General features: G+C 44.5%; 1 protein-coding gene across 1 annotated transcript in view; it reads right to left on the reverse strand.

Annotated features, from left to right (window-relative positions):
• The window catches only part of TRIB2 (tribbles pseudokinase 2), a 20,184-nt gene extending 8,157 nt beyond the window's left edge, over nucleotides 1-12,027 (reverse strand). The window contains exons 1-2 of the mRNA XM_042883638.1: nucleotides 11,650-12,027; nucleotides 7,501-7,793 (exon numbers count right to left, since the gene is read on the reverse strand). Coding sequence (XP_042739572.1) covers nucleotides 7,501-7,793; nucleotides 11,650-11,919 — 563 coding nt within the window. The 5' untranslated portion in view covers nucleotides 11,920-12,027. The remainder of the gene's footprint in view (nucleotides 1-7,500; nucleotides 7,794-11,649) is intronic.
• Nucleotides 12,028-12,762: the final 735 nt, after the last annotated feature.

Consider the following 12,762-nt stretch of genomic DNA (forward strand, 5'->3'; position numbering starts at 1 on the left):
AAAAAAAAAAAAAAAAAAAAAAAAAAAAAAAAAAAAAAAAGCTTGACACTGGAAACAGTTCTCTTTTATTAATTGATTATTTTAACTGAAGGAATCTCTCCTAAATAATGCAGAAGCCTTTGTGGAGGCAGTGAGATGAGGATGGCAGCTAGTCAAATCCCACGCAGATGATTTGCAACTTGGTGCAAATACCCATCCTGAACTTGGAGCTACTCGATCTCCTCCCAGGGTAGCGAGGCACTCAGGATCAGAGGGGAAATGTTACGTCATCAATTTAAGTCCTGTTCCTTTTGCTGCTAAGATCCCTTCCAACACATAGCAGCACACAGCCTGGGAGTTCATTGCACAGCATCCTACGCAACTCCAGGAAAAAAAAAAAGCCCTCAACAGAGGCTGTCAGACAAACCGTCTCTTGCATAATGAAACAGGCTCAAGGATATGTTTCAAAAGGCAACTGGGACTTGCAGGCAGAAAAGGTTTTACAGGATGAACCTTGTTCCTAAGGGAAGATTCCCTCACCGGTACTTCCGTGGAATAAGGAAGCCTCTAAAAATTACATATCCCCCCCACCCTTCCTCCAACGGGATCCTATCCGGCCCCACATCCCCTTGTCAACATGCCACACTTAGAGCTTTTAACTTGACTTTAGCTGGTTTCCACTTAAAAAAAAAAATGCACCCAGACCCACTTCTCATAGTCTTCCAGGTACAAGCTGGAGGCCCCATGGCCTTGGCCTTAAAACATTCAGATAGGATTGCTGGGAACAGCCCAGCCTGTGTGCTGTGCACTGAGCTTCTTCCATGCCCTCACCGCTTAAGGTGACAACAAGCTTCCCAAAAAGCACAGAGGAAGGCAGTGATGCAGTGACTGTCTGTGTGGGGTAAATGCTCTGAAATCCAGTGCAGAACCTTTCATGAAGAGGCCTGGTTACAGCCTTGCAAGGAGGCCATTATACGATAAGCATCTGGCCCACGGCATCTACTTCACCTTGCTGTTACTTTTTTAGATCACAATAAAGGTCAGAGTTTTAAAAGGCTCTGCTCTCACCTGTGTGCCATGTTCATCTTTTTTTTTTTTTTTTTTTTTTTTTCCTTCTTCCCCTCCTAGGTCTGTCCAAACAATGTATGGTGAAGGTTCATGGGAAAAAAAAAAAAGTGAAAACCATTTTTTTTTTTTTTCATGTAACCACATATTGCAAATAAAGCTCCAGATTTTTTGAGCTGCAAGTGGAAGCCCAGCACCTCTAAAATAAAGCAGGGCCATTATTTCACAACTCAACTTGCAAACCTTCTGCTTAGATGACTGTAACCTGCCTCTAAGTAATATATATCTACTAAAAAGCATATGCTTAAAACTAAATTAAAATTCCTGGTTGATACCTGTTTACAGTCTGCTCTTTTCCACTCCCAACCTTGAAGTAATTTCACAGTGTGATAAGGACAGCTAAAAAAATATACATGAACAGAATTTCACCATAGCAGCTGATATTGCAGGTGCCTTCCAGCTCAGAGGCCTGCAGACTCAGAAATCAACACAGAATATATTTTGCACTGAGTCTATGGTTGGAGCTTTCAAAGTTTTCAAAATGGCCAGATGTTGAACTCTCAGCACAAGATATCCCAAGAAACATCTTTATCCAGGGACTGCAGAGAGCATGTCCTCAAAAAGAGGAATCTCGTGACAGGCATTGTGTGATGGGCACCCAGCCATGCCAACCAATACAGCCAACATGCAATGCAGAACTGAGTAAGTCAACTTTTAGAAAGTCATACAAAAGACCAGAAAGTCAATATGCAGTCTTCACAGTGAGGGAAATGTGACAACCCCTCCAAAAGAGCCTTCCAAAAAGCTGGTGACCATGAGAATGTCATCCAAATACAAACATAGTGCTGAGCCATCATAAGAAAGTGATACGGGCACTTGCCAACACAAACCACCTCAGCACACAGTGAGGAAGGTCTGTCAGTGGTTGTGGTGGGAGAGGCTGGACAGAACACAGAGGCAACCTGCAGCCTGAAGTAAATGCAGGACCCCAGCATGGCTTCTCTACTGCTCCAGGTCCCCCCCAGGGCTGCATCCCACACTGCCCTTCAGAAGGGAGATAAGGTATTACATATCCAGCTGCGAAGCAAATACCAGAAGACATCACAGTCCGCGGGCAAAACCTGCTGCAGACTCCATAGGAGCTACATCACATGCTCTAACCACTCATGGTCTCACTGAAGGATGCTGAATGTCTGGACTCAAGGCCCATTTGGAATTTGAGATATATCCTGCGGCCAGCCAGCAGTCAACTTCTCCCTGGCTTTTACTTTCATTTATGACCTAAGGCACAACACTTAACCTCTGTGTCTCCATATGCCCTCAGGAGATTTAAGCACTTCACAAAGCTGACGTGATGTTTGACATCTGCAGATTGCCTCCCACGCCCCCATCAGGAAAGGCATCACATCAGCAATAAACCCATAGCACACTAATCCCAGGAACATTGGGAGAAACGAGGAGCTTTGCAACCAAACCCCACAAAGGCAACTGGAAGCACAAACTTTTCTGCAAAGAACAGTTGTGTAGCTGCTCCTAGGTGTGAAGTTTCACAGAAGAGATTTGTAGAGAAGTTTGCCTTCCAATCTGTATTTCACAAGAGGCAAAATAGTAACAGTTTAGAGAGATTGAAATTTTACCTACAATTCTCTGCTATTAAAGAAGGGGTGTTATATAGTCCTGCAGCATCCATTGAGGGTAAGGTGAAGAGCTTAAATATCAAAACAGGTAAAGATCAGCTTTGTGTGTAATGTTCTTGGCATTTGAAAACCAGAACTTAAGGAAAGCATTAACTTACCTCTTCTCTATTGAGTCATCAGTAAAATAACAGATTCTTAACACCATGGGGAAAAAGTGCTGATTGGATTACAAATACAGGGAAATAAACTTACAGCTGACTATCAGAAAATGAAATGCCTACTTGGAAAAAGGCACATATGTACAAGGATTCTGTGTTTTTTGTAGAATCAGGTTTGTACCACTAGGATTGCAGATAACATAACTAGGTCACTAGCATTATCCACTTAAAGCTGAGAAACTCAGGGTGGGGAGGGGAGTAGAAAAAACAATTCTAAGAGCATCAAATAAATATGTTATGCTAACACACTTTCTAAATTGGCAAAAGTACTAGTGGAATCCCCTGGTGCAGAGCAGAACGTGTTAGATGATATTATTTGTATTGAAACCCACCCACCTATCAATCACTTCTCATTTTTACTCAAAAGTATACAGGAAAATTATGATATCTAAATACCAAAGTTATTTTAATTTCCCCCAACAACTATGATGAATGTTCAGGGTCTTTAAGCTTCAAATGTTATGACAGCTAATATTTTAATAAAATTAAAGGCTTAAAAAAAAAGCATTAAAGAAATTACTAATTCCCTGACAGCAGAAACGTTCTTGTATTAGGAAAGCCATTGGACAAGCAGCAGATAAATGCTTGATTTAATTCCGAGATCTTTGAGGTGGCTCTCTCAAAGCATCTGCTGTACATCACACTGATGAACTGCTTTATTAGCTATCCTGTGAATACTGCTATTTTTAGCGCAACCTAGAAAGCCCTGCCCATTCTGCAACATCATTATGGGATGCCAGAAGGGCAGAGCTGCTCTGCCCAAGGGCCTACTATGAGGGCAGACTATAAAACCATAAATACCATTAACGGGAATAGAGAAAAAATAAAAGAGCACCACAAAGATCAGCAGCAACACCGACCCATCTTCATATCCAGGATGAGAAAAGTGACTGACACATGTGGAAACAGAAAACATATAAAGGGATCTAATACGTAATCTTAAAAGTCTGGTGAGACCCAGCGTGGCAAATTAAGTGTTTTCCATGTTTTCAGAACTCTAACAGTCACTGCCCTCTTTTAATGGATGTGCTGCTGCTTGCTAACCCAGCCTTACAAAACATTTCCAGCCATGCGGTAATGTCTTAGATGCTCTGCTTCATCAAGATCTGCTGCAGGTTTAAGCAACTTAACTGAAATTCTTTGCTTATTTAAATAATTGCTTATCTAAATTAGCAATACTTTGCTTATTTCACCTATAGTTTACAGACAGAAAAACATAGATGCACTTCCCCCCAAAACAACATTTCCCAATGTTCCTTCATATGAAACAAACAAAAACAAAACACAAAAGACTTAAGATGCTTGCCAATAGCACACATCATTTTCATGGCATGCAATCTTCAAAATTTCTGCAGTTCAAGACTCAAGTTCTAAGATGAAGCACCTTAAAACAGATAATTTGTTTGGCTTCCGCAGTGTCGAACTTCGCATCTAAGTGCTGATATTTATACACACACAATAGCAAGATGTAACACATCATCACAGTCTAGCTTTGATTTAGTATGTCAAGAGAACGCTGCTGGTAAGATCAAGACCCCTACAAAACACAGCACTACCAGTCTCCAACATTTCTTTCTTCTACCTTCTTATTTCCTCGTTCATTACGGTTATAAAAAGGGCACTGTAATTTGCAACATCCAAATAACATGCATTCCGGGCAGCGACATCAGCAGGAGCAGAGAGCACTCCTAACTCTACTAGATCAAGATTTTGAATCTTTACAAATTCCAGCTGTAGTTTAGATAAATGGGAATGAAGTCTAAAGAGATTTAATGTCATATTCACCTGCCTGCAAAACTCACAAGCTCCAATTTCATACCCAACTACCAGGGCAGTATTGGAATCAATGGAAGGAGCATGTACTATGAAATCCTTTAATTGATTTTCTTTTTTAAACAAATGGAACTGACTTCGTGTATCTTTCACACTCTTATTGGTTCCTGCTGTCAGTCTGGCAACTCTCTCTAAAGACTGGAGGAAACAGTCAGGAAAAGAACTGCTGAAAAAGAGCTCCAGTAAGGAACAGGTGACACACAGCAGCAGAGTTCACAGATTTTTCTTAAAATACCATTTTTTCCTCTTTTCCTTCTCCCTGCATTACCACAGGTATCAAAGAAAAGCAAATTCTGCAGATCCATCACACAGGCAGCAGTTTCTGAATGCAAGGCACCTCAGAACGATAGAATCATTATGGTTGGAAAGCCCTCTCAAGATCACCTAGCCCAACTGTCAGCACACGAGCAATGCCAGCAGGCTCCCAAACCACGAGCTCGGATGGGTGCGAGCAATGCACACACACGCTGTGAACTCCAAAAGATTGGGAAGATCTTTCTGCCTAAATATAGCAGCTGACTGAAAGTGATAACTGATTACAGTCTAACGATCAGAGCATGTGAAAAAGCCAGTCGCTGAGAGGTTCTATTTCCATCTCCCACTATTTCATCTCACTGTTTATTTAGTGGAGAAAGGATTGCAATACCACCCTACATCCAAATCAACAGCACATCCAGAAGAGAACCACATTACGGTTATCTTAAAAATAACTAGCAAGTCATATTTGACCTTTAAAGTGAATTACTGTACAATTAGAAGACAGGACACTGTTCAAAAGTGAGCAACTGTGTGATTTCGCAGACTAGTTATGCGAAAAGCATTCACGAATGCAAACACTGCTATTATAGTACACACCACTCTTCTTGGGTGGCTGCAGGACTTGGCCTCGTGCCGCGGGTTGCGTTCAGTTCCTAGTAAGCAGCAGGGTAGGAGTTCAAAAGTATTCAGCAAGGGCCTGCACCCGCCCCCACTACACTGCTCTGAGCTCATGCTGCCTTCGTTCACAGCGGAAAGTAGGCTCCAGTCCTGTCCTCCTTAGGAAACCAGACAAGTTTCTGCATATACCCAGGAAAAAATCCATATTAATGTAAGCACATTATCAGCTAGAGCAGAAATCCCCACCTACTCCACACAAGTTTCTTTGTTATCTACATCAAAGGTGCTATAATGCTGTTTAATTATTAAACTCAGAATAAAAGTTGTGAAAGTGCAGCTTACATCTACTTGCTTTGCATTTTTCTCTGAATGGACACAAAGCCAGCTGCATTTTAAGCTTTCTTATTAGAACAGAAGTGAATGGTAATCATACATATTGGGTCTGCAGCAAGAAAATGGGGAATAGCTGAGTTGCCTGAACTGAACTAAGAAACGGTCTTCTACTTTACTCCTTTTAAACTCTTTACAAGGAGAAGTACATTCTAGAAAACTTACCTTTTAATAAATTTCAAGTAGAGAACATTTAAACAAGACAGACATTGTCATTTTTTATTGTAGGGTCAGAAACTTTTCTTTAATGACTGAACTGCCTATTAGCTTTCTGTCATGCTCTGACCATGGATTTCCTGAGCCTGCAAAAAACCCTACTTTTCTTATAGCTCCGCAAACAGCCTCAAATAGAATTGATATACGTTGGTTATTCTCAGTGACTCTCTCCAGAACATCTACTTTTCCTTTCGACAGCTCGAGCAAGCTTTTAGACAACCTGTGGGGTTGAGCCAGAAAGGAAAAAGTATCTGCCCATCCTCCATCAGGACATGAAGAGGCACAAAGAGAGGCTCTGTCCCCATTCAGTTTTTCCTTCTGCTGGCCTTCTTCCCATTTAATCCGTCCGTCAAAGCCTGACTTTACTCTGGCAGAGTTCATTACCCCAATGGTTTGCGTGGAAGTTGCAAGAAAATACATGACGTAACACAGTTAAGAAAAACCAGTAGCCACAAGGAAAAAGACGTGAAGTTTCCAAAGCTTCAACTGTATAGCTATGGCTCAGCATCAGAAATAGCACTTCAACAACCTGGAATACTCAGCTTTACTTCATTCCCTGTCTTCCATCTCCCCTCCCCCCCCCCAATCATTAACCAGACAATTAATGGGAAAAAAAAGCATGTAAGGAGGAGATACAAATAAAACCAAAAAAGGGTAGCTCCCCAAGTACCAGAATAGCTGATACTAAAAGCAGGCACCCACACATCAGCAAGGCAGTGTTAGTCTTACTGCAGACAATACCCTCAGAAGCAGCCTCCAGACCCTTCCAGGGCAACAAGCAGCTGTCTTCAGAGTGATCCTTCAAAGCAGTGCCGGCCCTTCCCTCTAACCTATATCTGCATTAGCCACTTGCTGGTATTCCTGTTCTTGCTTGCTCACTGGAATGAGCCATTTCAGACTCCAGTTGTCTTTAACAGAGCAGATCTTTTAGTCCTTTCCTCTTTGAACACCAGTGGTATTTACGTTAGTGGAGCTCCTACACCAATCACCTCCACAGAGCCTTCCTGCAGGAGACATCCTGTGCTCAGGAATGAGGGTACTCCTCAAGGAGGAGCTGCACAGGCCAGGCACAGACGCAAACACCACTGTACTTACATTACTCCAAAGCCTAAGTCAGAACATCACATGGTACATCCTCCCATGATCAGGTTGCAGAGGAAAGTAAGGAAAGTGAAACCCGTCATGCACCACAAATGAACTGTAGGGTAACAAAGAAGAGCACAGCATCCCATAACACTGAACCTGACCTCAGACACCTCCACCTGTAACATAAGGGATGCTCTTACCTTTCTTCGTCCTTGAAAATAAACTTTCGCAGCTTCAGATCTCGCAGTACCAGTCCACCATCATGGCAATGTGCAACAGCGGAAGCTATTTGATAGAAGAGTTTGGCTGCTTCCTCTTCTTTAAGCTTCTTGCAGGTGCGAACAAATGAATGCATGTCCCCATAGCTCCTTTCAAAGAACACATACGCTTTTGTCTCCCCGAGAATTATTTCAGTAATTTGGTTGATATTTTTATGTGCAGGCAGACAAAAACATGGTGCTAGTAACTCCTGGTAGCAGCCAATATCAAACACCTGCAGGAACAATGACAGTAAAGCCAAGGTTAGCGCTGCGAAGGACAGTGAATGACAGCGTATCTAATTCTGTTAACAGAGCACCTCTGAGCATAGTTTATACTGTACTGAGGCAAACAGGATGTCACGGGCTCACGGCATAGAGGACAAGACAAAACAAGCTGTGCAGCCCCTCACAACGCATATTTGGAGCCCCTATGGGAAAGGCCTCCAAAATTTGTAGCAAGAACAGACTCATTAGCTAATAGCTGATCAAGTTAACAACTTAATCTGAATTAAGCTCTGAAGATCAGTGACAAGCAGCTCTCAGACTGAAGCTTGTTTATTTGTATCCAAACTCACAGACAATTTGACCAGTAGTTCTGCCTTGAGAGAAGCTGTCGGATTAAATCCACTTTGATCCCCATGCTCCCTCTTGACTTTATTAACCCATTAACGATTGACAGATTTTCAGGTTTAAATATCATCCTTCACCATTCATATTTATTTCCTGCATTTCTTTCCCCTCCCGCAAACAGCAAAGTCACTTTCATTTTCAAAGTCTCAGTTCTACAATGGCTGTTTATGAGATCAGAAGGACAACCAGGGAAGCAGCCCCAGTGTTGGAGTGCAGACAAACACCCTTCAAAAGGGAAAAGGCAGAACCACCCCGAGCTCTCTGTGCTTCAGTCGAGTGCTCCATTAAAAGCAAAGTGTCCCTTTAATACCGAGTATGTTATCACTGATCTTGTGAATGAGCTGTAGGAATTAAAAAGGCTGCTGGGAAACCCAAACATAAAAAGTTACTATAATCTAGTGATGACGAATGAATCAGTATGTGAGTCGATTGAGAAATGCCCACATTACATGAAGAAGAAAGACTTCATTGAGAATAACAGCAGTCAGTGTGCTGGAGGAGAATATAAGCCAAGTATTGATGGCAGGGATTTTTGTTTTTAATTATACCTGCTCCGGATGTGCTACAAAGCAAGGGATTAGTGTTTCCACCAGCATAAAAATGCTATTAATATGTAACTTGCTCTCCGATGTTTTGTTACTTGGGTAAAAAGAATTTAAGGTAGTCATGTCCCATTTTAATTGAACACAAAATTGAAGAGCCTGGTAAAGCCTCCAAACACATTGAAACCACGGTTTCTTATTTTTGTGTTCTATCTGGCATTTGTATTGCAGCAGCAAGTATTTGCGTACTCTCCCAGAAGCAAACCTCCTTGCTTTCTTTGAACCTTTACAAAGCTTTCAGGACTGGGCTTTTAAGACACAGTTCAATCCAAATCTCCCTAAGGTTTCACAATGTGTGCCATGCACTGCTTCAGAGCACAATACTAATCATCCCTTTCCACAGAAAAGGATCCAAACTCACATCATGGAGAAACCCCCTCCTCGTCCCACACCTGTGAGGCTGCACTCCAGCATAGCAGACACAACCTTAACGGCTGCCAGCCAGATCCCACACGTTTTGCAGGGGGCAGATCAGCAGGGAGGCATTCTGGCGACACAGTGAGCCAAGGAAGCAGAACTTGGGAGGGGAGGGGTGTAGCTTAAATCACCCGGGTGTAAATCATTCCAGAGGAGAACTCATTGACATTTATATCTCAGAACTCTAAGTGAATGGCCGTGCTACAAAGAGGCTGCTGTAAAATAAAATTTAAGTGGGAATATTCACAGAGCTCAAATCCCTTGTGAAATAAGTGCAGAACTGTCCTAACCAGATTGTCCTGATAGAAATTTGCCACATTTTCTGGCCCCTGGGCTAGGTTAAGCAGGTATGGATCTGTATCAGCACAGTGTTTGAAAAGGAGGAGATGGGAAGCACCATCACACTGCTACAGGGTAGAATACCTTTTATAAAAGGCTTCTTTGTATCCCAGCTTTTAAAATCCCTGGCCTCAATTCAGCAAATGTCCAATAAGCTGCAGTTTGATTTAGTTCTCGCTGGGAATTGGAAGTGAGAAGTTACCACTGTTCGGATGCCATGGAGCCTTGAAGCAAATAACGGCATCTGTACAGTCAGTGGGTGCAGCCAAATGAATCTTGAGAATCATCAGTATGTGTCTGTTATCCAACCCAATGTTTGTGCAAGCAATCTCCAAGAGCATCTTCAATAAGATACCAGATAGCAGGTCTCTTTGCCGGAAGGCTACTTGACAAATAGCAGTCATGTTACCGCAGGCATTTTAAAGAAGGCTTTAAATTAAGTTCAGGACTGACAACTGTATATTCACAAACCCACAATTTGAACCAGGATTATATTTTTGGAGCCCTGCTAGAAGTAGTGCCTTGCACATATGGAAAAACTGATACTATTGAAAAGTCGGGATCAGCTTAAAAACATACAGGTTAAAGGGAGGAAAGAAATCAAGTCCAGCCTTTGTGAGCTGCAGCCACGCCACTCCTGCTGTTACCAAAACACCACCTTAATCCTGCAAACCAAACAGGAAACAAAGGAGAGCAGAGCCCCCACTTCACCACTTGTCACACGAGTTCACCTATGATTTCACACAGAGCAGCAGCTTTGTGGGATCTGTTTATTTCATGAAAAGATGCCAATGTCCTAGAGTGCAGCACTGTGCTGCTGCACCAAGCTGGCTTTCATTCTAGAAATTCTCCTGCTCTGTTTCAGTTTAGTAACAAAGCATTCATTTCAGCATGCAATATTAGCCCTTTGCAAAGTCATGGGCCCTTTTTTCCCCTGAATAACCACACAAAGTCCGAAGTTGCCTTAACACCAGGTTGTATAACTCAATCAGTGAGCACATTTAAATCGCCCTCTGAACTCCAGGCTCGACAAAGAGAGAAACGGGAGCAATTATTTTCACTTCTCTGCTACGAGCCAGTCCTGAACTTATGAATTGAGCACAGAAGTATGAAACCATCAGCAACACGAGTATTAATCCCTGGAATGTGAGCAAGTTACAATATGTCTACTTTTCAGTTTTTGCATTAGTTTGACACCCAACATCGCCAAAGGGCACTATTCTCTAAATTAGGAACAATGCAAATACTGCAGTGCCTGCTGCAAGGTTGCAGTCTGCTCCATAGTTACAAGAACTACTACTGCGGGGCACGAGTCTGGCTCACTACAGACAATGAGATCTGCAATTTAGGAACAAAGGAAAATACTCCCTCAGCCCAAAAGGAAGATAACATAGCTCAACAGACGTGCACACATCTGGGGGTACTCCTCCAACAGCTCACCTCTAAGGGCAGAGCAATCAGAGAGGAGGCATGGAGGGCAGACAGGCTACAAAGAGCGGGCCAGCTATTTTGTCTGCTCCTCCAAAAGCCGTAGGTGTGCAGGTTTTATTCTTGCTCAGTTGTGCAATGGGGGAGGATGATGTTTGCAAACAAGCTCCATGGTGAGGAAGCTCGGGCTGATTCATTCAACGTGAGGGTTTTTTTTTCTTTTTTAAATCACTTTTGAGACAAAGCTCATTGCGACCTTCCCGCTTCCGCATCCTCTTCCGTCCCAGAACAAGGGATGGGGAGAAAAACCGAGGCAGCCAGCAGGTCCAACACCTCCAAACAAGCTGGCAATTCCCCATTCCATTTTGAGGAGTGAGAGTAGGAAAGACGAGGTTTTCTCCTGCCCTGAACTCCCGCTAAAACCTACTTAAAGGACTGCTCTTTCCAGAACAATGTCCCCGGGGTGAGAGGCAGAGCTGGCTGCGGGCCACCGCTAGAACGTGGCCATTGTCTGGAGAGAGGGAAAAGTTCCAGGATGCACCCTGAATGCTGCTCCTGCGCCTTTCATTTTTAAAAGTATTTAATAATTGAAGCCCACGGCTGCACTCGGCCCTCCTGCGAGACACGGGAAACTGACACGAGACGTGAGGATAACAAGGAGGTGAGGCATTACCTTACAAACCAGCTCCTCGCCACTGTGCAGATGTACGGCTCGGAAAACGTGGTCTCCCTCGAGAGGCTCCAACAATAAGTATTTCCCGATGCAAGAAACGCAATGCGACAAGTTCGGGGTCTCCGGCGGGCTCGGCGAGCCTAGATTCGGGCTAAAACTCTGGCTTGGCTCGATGGACCGTATGGACGAAAGCTCCTCAAAATCCTGGGTTTTATTCCGCGGTCTCCCATATCGTGCTATCGTGATAGGGGTTGACCTTTGTATGTTCATGAGTATAGAGAAGCCCAGCCGAGACGCTGCACCGGAGCCCTGGCGTGGAGAGCGGTCCCTCGCCCGTCCAGCTGCGGCCGCCTTTGTGTGCGCCGGGGGGCGGGAGCGGGAGCGCGGCGGCGGCGGGCGACCAGCCTCAGCGCCGCGTCCTGGCACGGGGAGAGAGCGCTCAGCCCGCCGCCCTTTGTTCCGCCGGCGGCCGGGCGCGGAGCGGAGCGGGGGGGCGGCGCGGCAGGGAGCGGCGCGGTCGGGGCTCGGCGCTGCCGCGGGGCGAAAACAAAAGGTTAAGTCGGGCGCTACGCGCACGGGGACCGTCCTTTTTCTCTCTTCTACAGCGAGGCTGATCCGCGCTGCCGAGGCCGGGCTGTAGATGGCGTGGCAGCTCCGCCGCTGGCGCCCGCGGCGCTCCGAAAATGCCCCGCGAAATAGCGAGGGAGCATTTAACCGGGAGCGTGCAGCGGACGCCGGGCCGACAAAAGGAAGCGCGGCGCGGCGAGAGGCTCCGGGGGGCCGCCCCGAACCGCGGCTCCGCGTGGGGAAAAGGGAGTTGGGGGCCGCTGCGACCTCCGCTCCGACAGAACAAAAAGTGTAAGGGAGGATGAACGCTTTCACCGCACAACGGGATTTGGGATTGGGGGCACAAAGGAAAAAGGGGAAGAAAAAAAACAACGCTGCAAACAGGGGGCTCAATTCTCACTGCGGGTGCGATAATCTGTGCAATCGCTTAAAATAAAAATAATAATAATAATAATAATAATAATAAAACAGATCGCAGGTTTTGTTTGGGATTCCCCACCCCACGCCCGAGGGTTGCACAAGAGGGAAGGAAAGGCTGACCGCGCC

The sequence above is a fragment of the Lagopus leucura genome, unplaced genomic scaffold (genome assembly GCF_019238085.1).
Source record: "Lagopus leucura isolate 7727_CA_CO unplaced genomic scaffold, USGS_WTPT01 Super-Scaffold_73, whole genome shotgun sequence".
Classification (NCBI taxonomy): domain Eukaryota; kingdom Metazoa; phylum Chordata; class Aves; order Galliformes; family Phasianidae; genus Lagopus; species Lagopus leucura.